At 43.1% G+C, this 19,285-nt stretch overlaps 1 protein-coding gene across 1 annotated transcript in view; it reads right to left on the bottom strand.

Annotated features, from left to right (window-relative positions):
* The window catches only part of haus1 (HAUS augmin-like complex, subunit 1), a 30,330-nt gene extending 11,373 nt beyond the window's left edge, over positions 1-18,957 (bottom strand). The window contains exons 1-4 of the mRNA XM_078409284.1: positions 18,822-18,957; positions 9,197-9,371; positions 8,148-8,283; positions 2,399-2,527 (exon numbers count right to left, since the gene is read on the bottom strand). Coding sequence (XP_078265410.1) covers positions 2,399-2,527; positions 8,148-8,283; positions 9,197-9,371; positions 18,822-18,842 — 461 coding nt within the window. The 5' untranslated portion in view covers positions 18,843-18,957. The remainder of the gene's footprint in view (positions 1-2,398; positions 2,528-8,147; positions 8,284-9,196; positions 9,372-18,821) is intronic.
* Between the last annotated feature and the right edge of the window lie 328 nt (positions 18,958-19,285).

Below are 19,285 nucleotides of genomic sequence, written 5' to 3'. Positions count from 1 at the left end.
GGGTGTGAATAGAGGTCTATGTATCTAAGAGGCATAAATAGAATCTTTTTGCAATCATTTGGTATCAAAAACAAGCGGCCATAGGTTTAATGTGAGAGGAAGACGTTTTAAAGGGGACTTTAAAGGAACTTTTTTTTGGAAAAAAAATCAGTGTGTAATAGTTTTCTGGAATTCATGGCCAGAGGAGGTGGTGCACCAAAATATAATTGCTATTTTTATGAAGTATTTACACAAGCAATTGAGTATACAATGTATAAAAGGGATGCAGACCTTGTGTGGGCAAATTGGATCAGTATAAAAGGGTAAAAAGCCTGTTTCTGTGCTGTACAATTCTATGACTCTACATGCTAAATTAGTAGAGTGGTACATCTTTAACTTAATTACAAAGCCTATTGTCACAAGATTTTTATGCTTAAAAACAGGTTTAAAAAAAAATGTTTTAGACTCATTTACAACAGGCCAATGGTTCAGTAACAGTGGTCTGGTTGCTTGGGTATGAACTGTGCTCTTCCAATAGGTTCTGGCTGCTTCTTGTGAGTAGGATTGAGACCGAGTCTCTCCTGCACTGCCATTCAACCTAATTCCATTCCTCACTAGGCAATTAGCTCTAATTACACCTCCTCCCACCTTTACCACCAGTGATCTCATTAATTACTATTTCAATTAACAGGCTCTCCTTCCAGAACATAACATGACATAACATCCATCACTCTCTCCTTAACCTGCTGCTTCTGATCTGTTTCGCTACTAGTTCAAGATCCAGTGCTGAATGGGCAGGGATTTCTTCCTGTTAAATTTTGGAGAAAGTGCTATCAATAACCTTATCACTTTCCTTTGTCAATCAAAGAGTGAACCTAATTGTCACAAATGTCTCCAATTGCAGTTCCATCTCATCTGCTTCAGTACCACCCAGCTCCACTCAAGTCACCTTCCCCCAAAAATCCACATTCACATTTATTAACTCCACATTCAATTATATAAAAGCTTCGCTGGATCTAACTTTCCATTCTGAAATGCAACACACATAATTTTCATTAATTTGTAATCTGCACTCACTGAACTCCACTGACTTTCGTAAAACATTGCTTCAGTTTTTAAATTCTCATCCTTTTTAATTAGCGCATTGGCCTCAATCTCCTTCATCCTATAACCTTCATCGGTTCTACAATCTTTAACATCGCTGACCTTTATTTTGTGGGACCCAGATTGGACATGTGATCAATAAATTCCTCCTGAAATCTCTCCACTTTTCTCTTTAATCCGTTTTTCTTTAAATCTTCCCTCTTTTTCCAAGTCATGTTTAATATATTTATTTGTAGCACATGGTTAAATTTTCTTTAATTTGAAGTGAAGCATGTGAAGCGCTTAGCAGGACAATTTCTACATTAAACATTAAACTATCATTGAACACTATCCCCAAGAGACATCCACATAATAAAATAACTGGGAAATAGAATGTTTTCACACCAATTGCAGTTTGTCACGATGAGGCACTTTCAATTGTGTTGTGAATACAGTAGCTCTACAAATGGCTGTGGTCTGATTGATGCAAGAGACTCTTATTTCCGGGGTAAGAGGTGCCACTCCTTCTAGTGGAGAGATATTTCATTGCAATAATACAATCTCAATCCCAAACAATCAAACATTTACCCTCTGCTCCTCCACAGTCCCTCAGGATGTGACTATGAAAGCCTCCCCAGATTTTTGTCCATAACATCTTTTAATCTACCTCCATCAATTACTCTTTCACACCGCCATAATTTAATTTGTTAAAATTTGAGATCCCAGTTTTAGAGTTAACCACGTCACTCTCAAACTGAATACAAAATTCCGTTAAAGATTGTAGAACTGATGGAGGTTATGATTTATGATTTGTCTGCCTAAGAGGAAGCCTTACACTGATGAAAAGTCATCAGCCTAAAACATCAACCGTTTCTGTCTTCAACTGTATTATTTAAGTGAAGTGCTTTGGAACAGCCTGACAGTGCTAATATAAAATAAGTGTACTCTTATTTACTCCTAAATTACTGTTGCAAATCACTAGATAATGAACTAGTTTATCAGCAAATAAGGTTACAGTGACTGAAGTCATATTCAGTTCTTTTAAAAGTATATTTGGGAACTACTTTTGAGCACCACTTTTTCAAATTTATAGTGATCAATTAAACCAAATGTATTCATGATGTGGGATTTGTGCAACATTATTTTTTACAATTCAACCATTCTTCAATCAGAAAAAACATAAGCTAGTGGGTTTGCTAATGATTTATACTGCAGAAACATGGTTTTAATTGATGTGTCATGCCAAGAGTCACCTGTCATGAAGGTGATACATCGGGCCAGTAAGGATGCGGGAAAGGCAATGGAAATAAACAAACATCAGCCCCTTGATACTCACGTTTGCAGAGACTTTTCCAGCATGATGCTTTCAGTCAGTTTCTTCGATTGGGCACTAAGAAGTTCTCTTTGATTTCTGTTTTCAGCTGTTAAACGGTCAGATGTCAAGTCGTCTACTGCAAGCATAAAGCTTTAAAAAAAGAAAATGTTATAAAACAGCTAAATAATGCACGGCAGTCTCTGATTCAGACCAATGCTAGTCAAATCTATCCTGCTGGAAATATGTACATGCATAGAAAAAAAAATCAGGGAATAGATTTGATTGCTCTATTATACCGGACAAAAAACCAACTCCTCAGAACTCACCATGAACTGGATAGATTTTTCAAAAAGACCACACATATGAGTGGGCTGAATGGCCTTTCTCTGCGCTGTACGATGCTCCGATTCTAGTTTGCACAAAATTGAAATACTGACAGAACCATTTCTCTCCAACAATCTATACTTTAAAACCTAACTCTCTCTTTCCACAGATGCTGCCTGACCTGCTAAGTGCTTTGGGTATTTTCTGTATTTCTGTATTAGAGGCCTGGATATTCAGCTCCCAAACCTCAAACTATGCAGATGAGGAAAACTAAAGACAAAAATAACGTCCAGACAAAAGAGGAGAAAACAATTAAACATATTCTAACAATCAGATGTTTAGGAGACATCTTAATCTTTTCCAAAATTAATCTATATGACAAAACAATATAACACTGCCGAAAGCATCTATTTATCAATTCTGAACAAAAAAAAGTATGGGAAAGTAAAAGTAAGAATATTCATTTTGTTAAAATAGTTGAAAGTGAATTACTAAGAGATAATAAGCAATAAGAGTTCAAATACAGAGGGGTTGCAACATTTATTATGTTTAAAGTGTAGGTCGATGGACTTTTATATACTAAAGAGATCAAGCAGAACTATGGTTTCATATAAAGAATCAGCTGTGGACTTATTGAATGGCAGAGCAGTCTTAAGGAACAATTTGTCCTACCACTGCTACTGTTGTATAAAGTGTCCTGACCTTTTCTGTCATTCAAAGAATAAAATTGAAATGGACAAGTGAAATTAAACATGCCAATATTTCAAATTAACCATTAATATGAAAACCAGCATCTGCAGTTTGTTCCTCCATAAAATGAAAGTCCGATTGGGAATGTGAAAATAATTGGCAATGTTGGTAGAGATGAGAAAGCAAATTGTCTTTAAGAAGATATGGGCACGCTTCATGAGTAAACAACAACATGGCAGCATAGTGTTAGGATAGTTCTTGGCCATTTAGAATTGAAATAAGGAGAAATTGCTTAATTCATTAATGAATATTTGTAATTCTCCATCCCAAAGGCCTACAAATATTGTAATTTGAGTGCACAGTGTAAGGAGGTTTGAACATTAAGACAGTCAAGGACATAGGCAAGGACAGGAAAGCGAAATTGATGTACAAATAAACCACTTCAATATTTCTGTTAAAATATTGAAAGATTGGGAAATACCGTTTTCGGAAGTACCTGTTGTCCTTGTACACAAGCCAGTGAAAATTAATTTGTACATGCAGCGGACAATTAAAAAAAGAAAATGATTTATTAACCCTTACTGAAATAGGATTTGTGGAAGATAATTTGCTATGCAGGGCCTTAGTGAGACCGGGAGTAATATGTACAATTTTGTTCTACTTGTCCAAAGGAAAATGTACTTGCCATTGGAAGGAGTGCAGAAAAGATTGATCCAACTGATTTTGAGATTGTTTTTATTAATTAATTTCCAGAATCTGGCCTTCGCTCGTTTTAAACGTATAAGCCTACTTTAAAATGTTACTGATGTGCCTTAGTGATTGTGAGAGTCAGGAGACCAATTTAGACTGTGGGCGTTGTGTTGGAAGCAGAGTGCTCGGCATACAACAAGGACATTAAATCTACTAAGATGGTACTAACTAAATATGGTACTTGAAACAGGAAAAGAGGAGCCAGAACACTAATTAAAAGATAGGTTTGATTGTGGATGATCATCCATGATCACAATGAATGGCGGTGCTGGCTCGAAGGGCTGAATGGCCTCCTCCTGCACCTATTTTCTATGTTTCTATGAAAGGGTTCAGAAAAGATTTACGAGGATGTTGCTAGAACTAGAGGGTGTGAGCTAAAGGGAGAGGTTGAGTAGGCTGGGTCTCTATTCCTTGGAGCGCAGGAGGATAAGGGGTGATATAGACATGTACAAAATCATGAGAGGAATAGATCGGGCAGCACAGAGTCTCTTGCCCAGAGTAGGGGAATCGAGGACCAGAGGACATAGGTTCAAGGTGAAGGGGAAAAGATTTAATAGGAATCCGAGGGGTAACTTTTTCACCCAAAGGGCGGTGGATGTATGGAACAAGCTGCCAGAGGAAGTTGAGGCTGGGACTATCCCATCATTTAAGAAACAGTTAGACAGGTACATGGATAGGATAGGTTTGGAGGGATATGGACCAAGCGTAAGCAGGTGGGACTAGTGTAGCTGGGACATTGTTGGCCGGTGTGGGCAAGTTGGGCCGAAGGACCTCTTTCCACACTGTATCACTTTATGAATCTATGACGATATAGAACTAGTGTACGGGTGATCATTGGTCAGCACGGATTTGGTATTTCCAGGCTGTGTCTCCAAAACTAAACTGCTATAATGGTTCAAGAACACCATTCGCTCCATCCAGATCATTCCGTTAAAATAACAAACTGTCTTCAACAGATTTGGTCCGCTGTAACTGAAATCCGTTATAAAGAGGTCCATTAAAATGAGTGTTTTCTGTATTTCCCAAATCATATTATCTTTTAATTCTATGCTTTTTTGCCTGTATCAGGGTTCAGATATTGGCCATTGATTCTAATTTGAAAAAGCAGCCCCACCATGAGATGGCGCTTTAACTATTTTACAGTGCATGGAATAAATTCCATTACTCCTCGAATTTGCACAAAAGCAGTCACTTGGGAGTGGCTACAGCAGGATTACACATTCAACCTCTTTACAGCATGTGACACTGCTGGCACACAAAAATTTTAACAGTTCAGTAAACTTCCAAGATTAATAACACAACACTTGAACCAGAGCTGAAAGAAAGAAAAAAACTGCATGGTTGCAGAAAAACTAGACTCCCGTGTTCAAAAAGGCAGAAAGGACAAGAACAGAACAACACTGGAACAGGCCTTTTGACCCACAATGTCCGTGTCAAACATGATGCCAAGTTAAACTAATCTCCTTTGCCTGCATGTGATCCATATCCCTCCATTTCTTGTATATCCACGTTGCAATACAAAAGTGTCCGAAATGCCACGGCAGTATCTGCTTCCACCATCATCCCTGGCAGTGTTCCAGGAACCCATCAGTGTAAAAAAAAAATTGTCCCTCACTACTCCTTTAAATGTTGCCGCTCTCACCTGAAAGCTATGCCCTCTGGACTTTGACATTTTCACCCTGGGGGAAAAGGTTCTCACTGTCTACCCTGTTAATGCTTCTCAGAATTTTATATACTTCTATCAGATCTCTCCTCAACCTCTGATGCTCTAGAGAAAACAACCCAAGCTTGTCCAATCACTCCTTATGGCTAATACATGATTTCCTGACTTTTGCACTCAATGCCCTGAACCATGAAGGCAGCTTACCATACCCCTTCTGTATCACTTGGATCACAAGATCCCTCTGTACATCAAAGCTCTTAAAAAGAGTCTTGTCATTAACTGTTTACTCTCCCGTTCATTCGACATCCCTAATTGCAACACCTCATACTTACTCGGATTAACTATATTCCACTATCTATTTGGACAACCTTCCTCACTCCTCACCTCCTCACCTCCACCGATTCTGCAGTCATCAGCAAACTTACTAACCAACACATTTACATCCAAGTCATTTATATGAACAACAAAGGTCCCAAGAGTCAAGAGTAGGCAGACAGGGCAGGAATCCCCTGGCGCCATTCCCATCAACAACAGGTATGTTGCATTGGAAACTGTTATAGGGGAGGATCAGTCAGGGGAGAACAGTAGTAGCAGTAGTCCTGTGACAAGCCTGGCTCTGAGCCACAGCCGAGAAGGGAAAAGTCAGACTGAGCCATCATGATACAAGAGTCGTTAGGTAAGGGGACGGACAACAGATTCTGTGACAGCAAACAAGACTTCAGGAATGGTGTGTTGCCTTCCTGGTGCCAGGGTCCGGGATGTCTCCAAATGGTTGCAAAATATTCTCAAGGGGGAGGGGAAGCAGCCAGAGTTGTTGTGCAAATTGGCACATCTGACACAAGTAGGAAAAGGATGTTAATAGACAATAGACAATAGACAATAGGTGCAGGAGTAGGCCATTCAGCCCTTCGAGCCAGCACCGCCATTCAATGCGATCATGGCTGATCACTCTCAATCAGTACCCCGTTCCTGCCTTCTCCCCATACCCCCTCACTCCGCTATCCTTAAGAGCTCTATCCAGCTCTCTCTTGAAAGCATCCAACGAACTGGCCTCCACTGCCTTCTGAGGCAGAGAATTCCACACCTTCACCACTCTCTGACTGAAAAAGTTCTTCCTCATCTCCGTTCTAAATGGCCTACCCCTTATCCTTAAACTGTGGCCCCTTGTTCTGGACTCCCCCAACATTGGGAACATGTTTCCTGCCTCTAATGTGTCCAATCCCCTAATTATCTTATATGTTTCAATAAGATCCCCCCTCATCCTTCTAAATTCCAGTGTATATAAGCCCAATCGCTCCAGCCTTTCAACATAAGACAGTCCCGCCATTCCGGGAATTAACCTAGTGAACCTACGCTGCACGCCCTCCATAGCAAGAATATCCTTCCTCAAATTTGGAGACCAAAACTGCACACAGTACTCCAGGTGCGGTCTCACCAGGGCCCGGTACAACTGTAGAAGGACCTCTTTGCTCCTATACTCAACTCCTCTTGTTATGAAGGCCAACATTCCATTGGCTTTCTTCACCGCCTGCTGTACCTGCATGCTTCCTTTCATTGACTGATGCACTAGGACACCCAGATCTCGTTGAACTCCCCCTCCTCCTAACTTGACACCATTCAGATAATAATCTGCCTTTCTATTCATACTTCCAAAGTGAATAACCTCACACTTATCTACATTAAACTGCATCTGCCATGTATCCGCCCACTCACACAACCTGTCCAAGTCACCCTGCAGCCTTATTGCATCTTCCTCACAATTCACACTACCCCCCAGCTTAGTATCATCTGCAAATTTGCTAATGGTACTTTTAATCCCTTCGTCTAAGTCATTAATGTATATCGTAAATAGCTGGGGTCCCAGCACCGAACCTTGCGGTACCCCACTGGTCACTGCCTACCATTCCGATGTTGTCCTGCAAAGTGAATTTAGGGATTTAGGCAGAAGATTAAAAAGCAGAACAAGGGTAGTAATCTCTGGATAATTCCCGATACCACAATCTAGTGAGGGTAGAAATAGGTATTGAACTTCTTTTTATGTTTTTTTTTGGTTTATTAAGCCGAGTATTATGATTACATACCTGTGGTGCTGCTACAAATAAGAATTTCATTGTTCTGTTTCAGGACACATGACAATAAAACACTCTTGACTTCTCTTGACTTGCATATTTCAACCAAGCATGTTAGATCAGATCTAATGCATTTCCTCTTTCCCTTGTGATCTTGGATGAAATAATAATGATTCCATTCAGAGGGGTAAGAGGCAGAAAGTGCCAACTTATATTAGTTTTTTTAAACAATGTTCCGTAAGACATTTACTGGTTGTTCATATCAAATGATTACCTGGTTTGGGATGTATCTTTCAGGTTCAACGCAAGACTGCTGTCCACCAATATTTTCAAGAAGCTAGATCCATTACTGGAAAGGCTAGAGGCAGACAGACCAACGCTGTCCATAAGGAAATCCTCTAAGTAGCTAGCTGTACAGATAAAGAAAGTTGGACAGAAGTTAGCAGATTCAAGAACAATTACCATGTTATCACATCAGATTAAAATTGGTGTTAGCCTTAGCCTAGATACTGACAATCCACGTGGATGCTGGTTTAAATCGAAGATAAACACAAAAAGCAGGACAGGCAGCGTTTCTGGAGAGAAGGAATGGGATGCTGCCTGTCCCGCTGAGTCACGCCAGCTTTTTGTGTCTATTTACTGACAATCTATTCTTTATCCCAGCACAAGATCCATGGTTTGAACCACGAGTGGCCAAACTGTCACGGCACCAACATCCTAAAACATTCTTAAAAAGAAATCATGTGTTGTTCATCATGGCAGACACTAAAATCTAATCAAAATGATTAAGAATTATTTTATTTATTTAAAATAAATTTCTATTTCTACTTAAAAGCACTATTGTTGGCATTGAAAAGTTTGCCATGGTTAAAATACATTACTTACTACTTTGAAGGTATCACAAAATGCTGGAGTAACTCAGTGGGTCAGGCAGCATCTCTGGAGAGAAGGAATGGGTGACGTTTCGGGTCGAGACCCTTCTTTATACTGAAGAAGGGTCTCGACCCGAAACGTCACCCATTCCTTCTCTCCAGAGATGCTGCCTGACCCGCTGAGCTACTCCAGCATTTTGTGATACCTTCGATTTGGACCAGCATCTGCAGTTATTTTCCTACACTTACTTACTACTTTGGACTGTACAACACTATGCTGGAAGGGTAACAGTTGAGTTGCGTCATTTTACCTCAATATATCACTGACAATTTTTCAAGAAAATGGAAGAGTTGGAACAGAGGAAAGAACTCTAAACCTAATTCCAAAAGTCTTCTACAAGAAAGCACATTCCATAATCAAACCCAAGAGTAATATCAGCAGATAACTCACTGTCAGACTTGTATTCCTCAGCTTTTTGTTTAAGATCCTCAATCAGTAGTTCAACATCATGATCTCGAGTTTCATTCCATTCCATTAGACGGCAGAGAATATCCGTTGTCCGTGGATTCACTTCATAGGAAGGAATTTGCTGGTCTCCAAACATCTTTGATAACCACATGGAAATCTGCATTAAAATAAAGAAAACAAAATGTTACTGAGCCTTAGTCACAGAGTTACTGCTTCAAAGCTTGCACTGCACTTCGCTGCCTCACCAACAAAAGCCAATAATGGGAGTGAACTCGTCAGAGGCAGAGAGGTAGTCCGTCCATGCTGCACTGACCATTCATCAAAGGCCACCTTAACTGTAACTGTGTCCTTTACTTCATCCCACCATAGCAGCACAGGCACATAGACTCAGACAAACACACAAACAAAATAAACATAAATTACACGTGATATTCTAAACGAAAAACTGCAACAAAACAGAAGGTGATGCAAATTCATGTGCTGTTGTGATCCATTAGGTTAGGACTGCGCTAGGACATAGGGTTAGGACTGCGCTAGTTCAACAACCTGATGGTTGTGAGAAAGTCGCTGTTCCTGAGTGTGATGGTGTGGAACTTCAGCCTTCGGTAGTTTAGTTTAGTCTAATTTATTGTCACAGGTATAGTGAGAACCTTTTTGTTACGAGCTAACCAGTCAGCGGAAAGACTATACATGATTACAATTGAGCCATTCACAGTGTACAGATTCAGAATAAAAGGGAATAACATTCAGTGCAAGATAAAGTCCAGTAAAGTCTGATTAAAGATAGTCCAAGGTTCTTCAATGAGGTAGATAGTAGCACGGGACCGCGCTCTACGGGCGGCACGGTGGCGCAACGGTAGAGTTGCTGCCTTACAGCGAATGCAGCGCCGGAGACTCAGGTTCAATCCTGACTACGGGCGCCGTCTGTACGGAGTTTGTACGTTCTCCCCGTGACCTGCGTGGGTTTTCTCCGAGATCTTCGGTTTCCTCCCACACTCCAAAGACGTACAGGTATGTAGGTTAATTGGCTGGGTTAATTAAATGTAAAAATTGTCCCTAGTGTGTGGGATAGTGTTAATGTGCGGGGATCACTGGGCGGCGCGGACCCGGTGGGCCGAAGGGCCTGTTTCCGCGCTGTATCTCTAAATCTAAAAAAAAATCTAAATCTAGATGTTGGTATGATAGTTCAGTCGCCAAATAACAGCTGGGAAGATTCAGCTGTCTCTGAATCTGGAGGTATATGGTTTCACACCTCCATACCGCTTGCCTGATGGGAGAGGAAAGATGGAATGACAGGCGTGAGACCCATCCTTGATTATGCTTCCTGCTCCATACTTCCTGCTGAATGGTAGCAGTGGGAAGAGGGCATGTTCTGGGCATGGGGATCCTTGATGTTAGATGCTATCTATTTAAGGCAGCATCTCAAGTAGATGCTTTTGATGGAGACAATGGCTGTGACCGTGTTGGACGGGACTGAGTCCACCACACTCTGTAATCTCCTTCATCACGGTGCGTTGGCATTGCCAGAAAAGGCCATGCTATAAACAGTCAGGATACAGCACACCTGTGGAAGTTTGTTAAAGTCACGAGACATACAAAATCTCTTTCATCTTCTCAGAAAGTAATGGTGTTGGTGAGCCTTCTTCATGATTACATTTATGTGCTGGGTCTAGGACAGGTTACCCGAGATGTTAGCATCCCGTAACTCAAATTTCACTGTACCTTAATTGGTACATGTGACAATAAATTGATCTTGAAATCTTGAATGTGAAGCTGTTAATTCTCTCCACCCTCCCTCCCCTTTCTGAAATCATAATCCATTCCTTGGAAAAAAAAGATACAATGTGCTGGAGTAACTCAGAAGGTCAGACAACAGGTCTGGAGAACATGGATAGGTGATGTTTCGGGTCAAGACACATCTTCAGACTGAAACAGTCTGACCCAAATTGTCAAGTCAAGTCAAGTCAATTTTATTTGTATAGCACATTTAAAAACAACCCACGTTGACCAAAGTGCTGTACATCTGATTAGGTACTAAGGAAAAAATAAACATAGAGTAGCACACAAACATAACAGCATATAAAAAAAACAATTCACAGCGCCTCCTCAATGGGCCTCAAACGCTAGGGAGTAGAAATAGGTTTTGAGCTTGGACTTAAAGGAGTCGATGGAGGGGACAGTTCTGATGGGGAGAGGGATGCTGTTCCACAGTCTAGGAGCTGCAACCGCAAAGACGCGGTCACCCCTGAATAGCCCCAAGTCGGTCGACCTGAGGGACCTGGAGTTAGAGAGGTGGGTTAGAAGATTTTTGATGTAGGGGGGGGAATGTCCATTTAGGGATTTATATGTGAAAATGAGTAGCTTGAAGTTGATTCTGTACCGTACAGGGAGCGTACCGTACGAGAAATTGTCACCTATCCATGTTCTCCAGAGATGCCACGTGCTGCTCTGAGTTATTCGAGCACTTTGTTCCTTTTTTTTGTAAACCAGCATCTGCAGTTCCTTTTTTCTCCAATGATTCCTTTGGTCTTGTTGACGTTAAGCAAGAAATTGTTGTTGTAGCACCATTCAACCAGGTGTTCTATCTTCCGCCAATACGCTGACTTATCACCATTGGTGATTCAACCAACCACAATAGCGTCGTCGGCAAATGTATAGATGGAATTGCAAATGTGCTCAGCTACACAGTCATGGGTATAAGGAGAGCAGAGCAGGGGGCTAAACTCACAGCTTTGGTCAATGAGAAGGAGACATTGTGGAAAGGATCTTCACCATGTGACAAGCAGCAGAAAAATACAAAAACAGCAGCTACAACATGGCCCCTTCCATCCATACGAAAGACTTTGATCAGGAGGGTCTTAAACTTTGCTACCGATAGATATTTATCTCTACCTTTTGTCTACTGTATGACAACATGCAAACCATGATACTAGTAAATAGGTGTCACACATTGTCAATCTCAGGAATGACTAGTATCAACACTTCTATCAATGTTTTTGCAATGGTGCACTGCACATTTATCAGTGTTGAAATTCACTACCACCTTCAATGGCGCCTCTTGCACACGGGCTCAGTAGACTATTTCTGTACACTTGCTAATCAAGGATCGGGAGTATGGCACTACTCTACTGGACTGTTTGTAAGAAAAAGAACTGTGTTTGCACTTTGCATGTGACAATAAAAGAATCGTTGAACCATTGCGCAGTCTAGCGTTACAGACCACTTTTAACATATGAAAACTGCCCAAAGTGCTTTTCAAAAGTATAAAACAAACCACTAGAGAAACTCAGGCATCATCTGTTTCAGGTCTGAGGGTATCATTCCCCCTTCCCTCTCCATCAGGCAAGGGATATAGGTGTGAAAATGCACACGTCCAGATTCAGGGATTGTTTCTTCCGAGCTGATATCAGGCAACTGAACCATCCTCCCAACAACTAGAAAGCAGTCCTGAGCTACTATCTACCTCATTGGAGACCCTCAGACTAACTTTGATTGGACTTTATCTTGCACTAAACGTTATTCACATTATCATGTATTTGTGCAATGTGGATTGCACAATTGTAATCATGTACTGTCTTTCTGCTGACTGGTTACCACGCAACAGAAGTTTCTCACCGTACCTCGGTACATGTGACAATAAACTAAACTCAACTCAAAAGAGGTGAGAATGAGGGGGAGGGCTGAGGCAGAGGTGATAGGTTATCAGTGGAACCAAGTGAGTAGAGTGAGGAAGCCAGAAGGGGGAGGGATGGATTTCAGAGACAATATCTGATGGTTGATTGGAGAACAAGGAATGAGAAAAGAAGGGTAGATGGAGCCAGACATGGTATGGCATGGAGTGGGGTGAGTGGAGATATATAAAAAGAGCAAGGCGATAAGAGGCTGCAGATGCTGGAATCTAACAGATAAAGAAAGTAAGACACAAGAAACTGCAGATGCTGGTTCATATAAAAAGACACAAAGTACTAGAGTAACTCAGCAGGTCTGGCAGTACATCTGGAGAACAAAGATAGGAGACATTTCAGGTTAGGACCCTTCTGCTGACAGATAAGAGGATGATGGGCCAATGGAAGCAGTTGAGGAGAATAAAACTGGGTAACTGTATCAACAAAGTCTGAAGAAGGTTCTCGACCCAAAATGTCCCTATCCATGGTCTCTAGAGATAACGAGTTACCGCAGCAATGTTTATTGCTAAGTCTAGTTTTACATTCCACATTGATTTTTCTACGTTCCTCAACAGTTGTAAAAGCAGAAAATGTCAGTGACAGTCCCTCATGTGTAGGGAGTGGATGAGAAAGTGGGATAATATAGAACTAGTGTGATCTATATCCTATCTGACGAAGGGTCTCGACCCGAAATGTCACATATCCCTTTTCTCCAGAGATGCTGCCTGTCCCTGCTGAGTTACTCCAGCTTTTTGTATAGGGCCCTTGCACGGTAGGACAGAAAGTCAAAGGGTGTGATGCACGGAATCGCTCAAGCTTTCTGCAGGACAAGCAAGCCTCCGGCATACACTCGTCACACACGCAACACATAAGTCCCGCTGAGTTACTCCAGCATTTTGTCTACCTTTGATTTAAACCAGCATCTGCACTTCTTTCCTACACATTTTGTCCGTTCCACTGCAAAATCTCCTCAAGGTATGTCTAGTTTGAAGAAGTTCTCCTCCTCTCTCCAACGAGAGAGGAGGAAAATGCACCGATTTAGCAACAGGCAGTGCCCGGGAATTGATTGCGGAGAAGGATGAATGAGATGACTGCGCGTTACAAGCCGGCTTTGTATCAGTCCAGCGGTGCCACACTGACAACGCTGAACGCTTGTGTAGGGAGGAACTGCAGGCGCTGGCTTCAACCGAAGATGAGACACAAAAAGCTGGAGTAACTCAGCGGGACAAGCATCTGAAACGCTGAACACTTACTGTACAGCGAGCCTTCAGAGTTCATTAGAGCTCCTCCTCGCTTACATTCCCCCCCCCCACCACAGCTCTATAGTGTGCCGTGGGTCACCAGGTGTCAGGTTTACACTGCGTATCTCATCATGATGATCTATCTAGTACTTTATCGGCACCGCGGCCGTTTTCCGTTTCGTCTGGGGGTCGGCGATGGACCGGGTGCGACGAGCCACAATGCACAAGTCGGCAGACAACGGGGGTAAAGACGTGCCCAACGTCGCCCTCATTCTGATGGCCACCTTCGTGTGTGGCTGCATCAGGCGGAGCATAGAGCCAAGGCACGTGGGCACCAAATGCCACTACCTGCTGAGGTTCTACCTGTCCCCGGTGTTGCGAAGGATGGGCCTGGCGCAGATGCCACGCAATGTGCCAGTCAGCTGGACATTGCCGAACCATCTGTCGTTTGTGGACAGGTTCTTCCGGACCAACACCTTCGACCACAAGTCCATCGGGCAGTGGTCAGCACGGAACGTCCTGCAGGCACTGCAGGGGAATGACTCCATGGATCCTGTGGCGTGGTTCCCAGAACAGACAGCCCAGCTTGTCTGGCAAAATGCCTCATCGCCAGTACTCACCAACAAGCACCAAGACCTGGCTTGGCTGGCGGTGAGGGGAGCCCTCCCAGTCAGATCCTTCCTGCACCGCCGGAACCTCACTACCAGCGCACGCTGCCCTCGGGACGGCTGCTACGGAGAGGAAACGGTGGCCCACCTCTTCAAAGAGTGTGGATTTGCCAGGAGAGTCTGGAGAGGTCTGCAGGGGTCCCTGTCACGATTCATTCCGAGCAGCTCCGTCACAGAGGACTCTGTGCTCTACGGACTGTTCCCAGGGACGCATTCCGAGACTGACATCGAGTGCTGCTGGAAGGTCATCAACTCGGTGAAAGACGCTCTTTGGTCTGCCCGATCCTTGTTGACCTCCCAGCGGAGCGAGCTGTCCGTCAAGGAATGTTGCCGACTGGCCCACTGCAGACTGCAGGAGTACGTGCTGAGGGACGCTCTGAAGCTCGGTGCAGCCAACGCCAAGGCCCTGTGGGGGAGGACCACAGTCTAGGGTCCTTCCGCTGCTGGACATGGGGGGCAGGGTGTGGTGGAGAGAGACGCCCCTCCAAATAAGGGATATGTATGTAAATGTATGTAAATGTCTAAGTAAATGCCTGTATTGAATATGTAACCTCCGGAAATGTCGGATGGGTTTGTTTAAAAATGATGTTTGTAAATGATATTTATAACTTGAATAAAGTATTTTTTGATAAAAAAAAGGTCATCGCATTGGAAACAGCGCCAGTGGAAACGGAGACGCAAGAGAGCAGAGAGCTTAACTTCCACGCAAAAACAAATGACTCTCAGCAGTACAAGACGTGGAACATTTTGGCTCCTGTTCAAAATACCTCGGGTTTACACTCCCTCTGGGCTGCCAATGCCCTTCGAGAGCTGTGTCTCTGGGCTGAGACGCCAGAAGGAGCCCAGCCAAGACATGCTACGACTCTGGATGGATGCTCCACTTAATGTCCACAACCCATCAATGTCATAGTTACACGGTGTGTCCTGGAGCAAGACGGCCAGGTCCAGAGTCTGTCTGACCTCTTCCCTCCCGTGTCTTGCCATCTTTGAATTTGCAGGGAATTGGAAGCTTAGAACACGTTGTCCTCCACAATGTGTAGGGAGGAACTGCAGATGCCGGTGTAAACCGAAGATAGACACAAAATTCTGGAGTAACTCAGCTGGACAGGCAGCATCTCTGGAGAGAAGGAATGGGTGACGCCTCGGGTCGAGAAGGATCTGGACCTGAAACGTCACCCATTCCTTCTCTCCAGAGATGCTGCCTGTCCTGCCGAGTTACTCCAGCATTTTGTATCTAACGTGTCCTCCACAGCGTCACCTCATGGGGAAGCGGCTTCCAAACTGCGATGTCAACCATTATATGGCAATGAGTGGAGAACCGATCTGCCAACCGTGGCCAGAGAGGCTTCACTTCGTGCACTGGTATCGACCACAGACAAAAGTCAAGACACATTTATGACACACAGGGAAACAACAATTAAGCAGCCTGATGTGATTAAGCACTGTAAATTATGTGGTGCCATTCATAAAGATTTTTGGTTGGGACTGAGGTGTTGTAAGTTTAGTGGCGATTTTAGCTTCAGAGTTTCTGGCAGAATTCTGGCAAAAAACTGCGACAATTCAATGGCTGCTGGGACCGAAGACAGTCCCGCTGTTCTGGCAGCTATAGTAAGTGCTTGCATCCAGTACACCGCTTGTCCTCCAGAAGGTGTTGCGTGGCAACATTACGGGTCAGGGGTCATGACCTCGCCGGCCATGCAAGAGCCCTATAGGGGGATTGCACGGTAGGTCTTAAGGTCAAAGGGCGTGACGCATGGAGTCGCTCAAGCCTTCTGGAGTACAAGGCAGCTTCCGGCATACACTCGTAACTCACGCAACATGTAAGTCGCACTGAGTTACTCCAGTATTTTGTCTACCTTCAATTTAAACCAGCATCTGCACTTCTTTCCTATACATTTTGTCCGTTCCACTACAAAATTTCCCCAAGGTATGTCTACCTTGAAAAAGTTCTCCTCTCTCCTCTCTCACTGCTCCCCGTCTATGATTCCGCTATATTATTTTGTCAGGCCAAACCCCTGGCCATCCTTTTCTCCTTAACTTCATGAATTGCAGGAATCTTTTTAAATGTAACCGGAGCCACTGCAATTGGCTATCCATGTCGCCTATCCACGTTCTTCAGGGATGCTTCCTAACCTGCTGAATTATTCTGGCATCCATGTCATCTGCAGTTCCTTGTTATTACAAGCCCCAAGGAACAGTGATTTGTGAGTTCTGCAGCTGGTATCTGGCTTACCATCTGTCATCAAAAGAGCATCTTAAACCTAAATATCATCTTCACCATAGAAAGAGGTCCCCAAGAACACTACGACAAATGGCACAAAATAACACAAGGACAAATTAGTCCACCCAATCAATGAGTAAGGGTAGGGAGAATGTAGGAAAGAAGTTGCTGGGGGATATGGAGAAAATACCAGAGCTCAGAGCCAGAGCAGAAAGAACCATATTCCATAAGTCATTTCCAGAAAGGTGGAAACAAAATAGAAAAATTGAGTAAAGTCTGCTTCACAAGCAGAGAAATATTGAGGAATATATCCTGTCTATTTTCAGCGATGAGATGAATTATTTACTTTGATACGAAAAATTAAAACAAAAACAGATTTATGTAGAAAAATGTTAACATTCTGCTAAATATCACTGTAAAAAGTTACAAGAGCGCTGATGCATAAAACAAGAAAATTAAAATGCTGTGTGTCAAACGGTGTTTGGCCTTTATTTCCAAAAGGAAAAAGAAAAATGGAATTTGAAACAAAAAATAAAGAATAGTGAGAACACTCAGCAGTCAAGTAGCATTTCATAGAATCATAGAGGAATATAGCACCAAACGGGCCCTTTGGCCCATCATGTCCTGCCCATCATCAACAACCTAACTATATTAATCTCATCTACAGTACTTCATTTATAGTCTTCTATGCCTTGGCAATTCAAATGTTCATCCAGCCCTGTCTAACGTCTCTCTAACAATGTCCAACGTTGTATCCTCCATGGGGGTCAGGCCCTGCAGGAAAGTCTCTCCCATTTTCATTAGTTGTTGCTACCTCTAATTGCAGAAACTTGTCGTCTACAAGAATGAGGAAGTGTTATGGATTCTACTGGGGTGGTGAGATTGACATGGTTCAACAGGCAGTGTATGCATGTTGTGGTATGTAGCGTGAAGTTTGCAGCTGTACTAAGTTTATTGGAATGAAGTTAAGCAGCCTGATGTGATTAAGCGCTGTAATTTTGTGGTGCCATTCATAAAGATTATTGGTTGGGACTGAGGCGATTTTGGCTTCAGAGTCTCTGGCAGACTTCTGGTAAAAAAAACTGCGACAATTCAACGGCTGCTGGGACCAAAGACAGTCCCGCTGTACTGGCAGCCATGGTAAGTGCTTGCCTCCAGTACACCGCTTATACTCCAGAAGGCGTTGCGTGGCAACAGTACGGGTCAGGGGTTGTGACCTTGCCGGCCGTGCAATCCCCCTGTATGTCTTTAGTGTGATCCATGGTCAGCGTGGATTCGGTGGGCATAAGTGCCTGTTTCCATGCTAAATCACCACACTAAAGATGGGACACAAAAAGTTGGAGTAACTCAGCGAGACAGACAGCATCTCTGGGAGAAGGAATGGGTGACGTTTCGGGTTCAGACCCTTCTTTTTCTTCTCTCCAGGGATGCAGCCTGTTCCGCCGAGCTACTTCAGCTTTTTGTGTCTATCTTCGGTTTAAACCAGCATCTGCAGTTCCTTCTGACACATATCACTAAACAGTGTCACGTGAGCAGAAAGGCCATCGGCTTGAGGCGTCCACTCTGAGGCTTTCCAGTAGCTTCTCGCCACAAGTGACTGGGACGTTGACTGACAACCGAACCGACCAATCAGAATACATCCCAACCGCCGGAAACTACGTGTGACAGACAATCATCAAGAAGGCGGGACTTCCCCTTCTTGGTAACCAATGTGAAAAATACCGCTGATAGTTTTTAAAGTTGAATTGCAATGTGCACGGTCTCATTTTCTCAGCAATTGCATGTTGATTAACAAAAAACGGATGAAAATACCTTCTCGCTTTGGGAATCCATTGTACTGTGAATATGTAAATTACGACTTGTTCAGAAAGCGAGGATGCTGCCTGCATGCGCCGCCATCTTGTTGAGGTCGGTTACCCAGACGGCCTCGCGGGCCCACCCAGTGACGTCACGGCCATGTGTCACCGCCAACCAAAGATACTAGAGGAGCAGGATCGCCTATACAGGATCGTCGAAATCGCCTATACTGAAGTGTGGTCAGCAAAGGAGCGTAACGTCCGCCATTTTAGTAGGCAAAATCCGCTGTTAGCTATGCCTCTCGCAGTGTGATCAATGTTGTGTGGGAACAGTATGTGTGATGATACCATTAAAATGCAGAAAATATCTAATCTATCAACTCACATTTTTTTGTTATTTTTATTTTTTAATGTTTTTTCCCTGCTTAATTTCTCTGGTTTTATTATTTCTTACTGTTTCTGCCCATTTCCCTCCCATCC

The sequence above is a fragment of the Rhinoraja longicauda genome, chromosome 1 (assembly GCF_053455715.1).
Source record: "Rhinoraja longicauda isolate Sanriku21f chromosome 1, sRhiLon1.1, whole genome shotgun sequence".
NCBI lineage: Eukaryota > Metazoa > Chordata > Chondrichthyes > Rajiformes > Arhynchobatidae > Rhinoraja > Rhinoraja longicauda.
The sequence above is the reverse complement of the archived record's forward strand: the minus strand, read 5'-3'. Positions and strand labels throughout refer to the sequence as shown.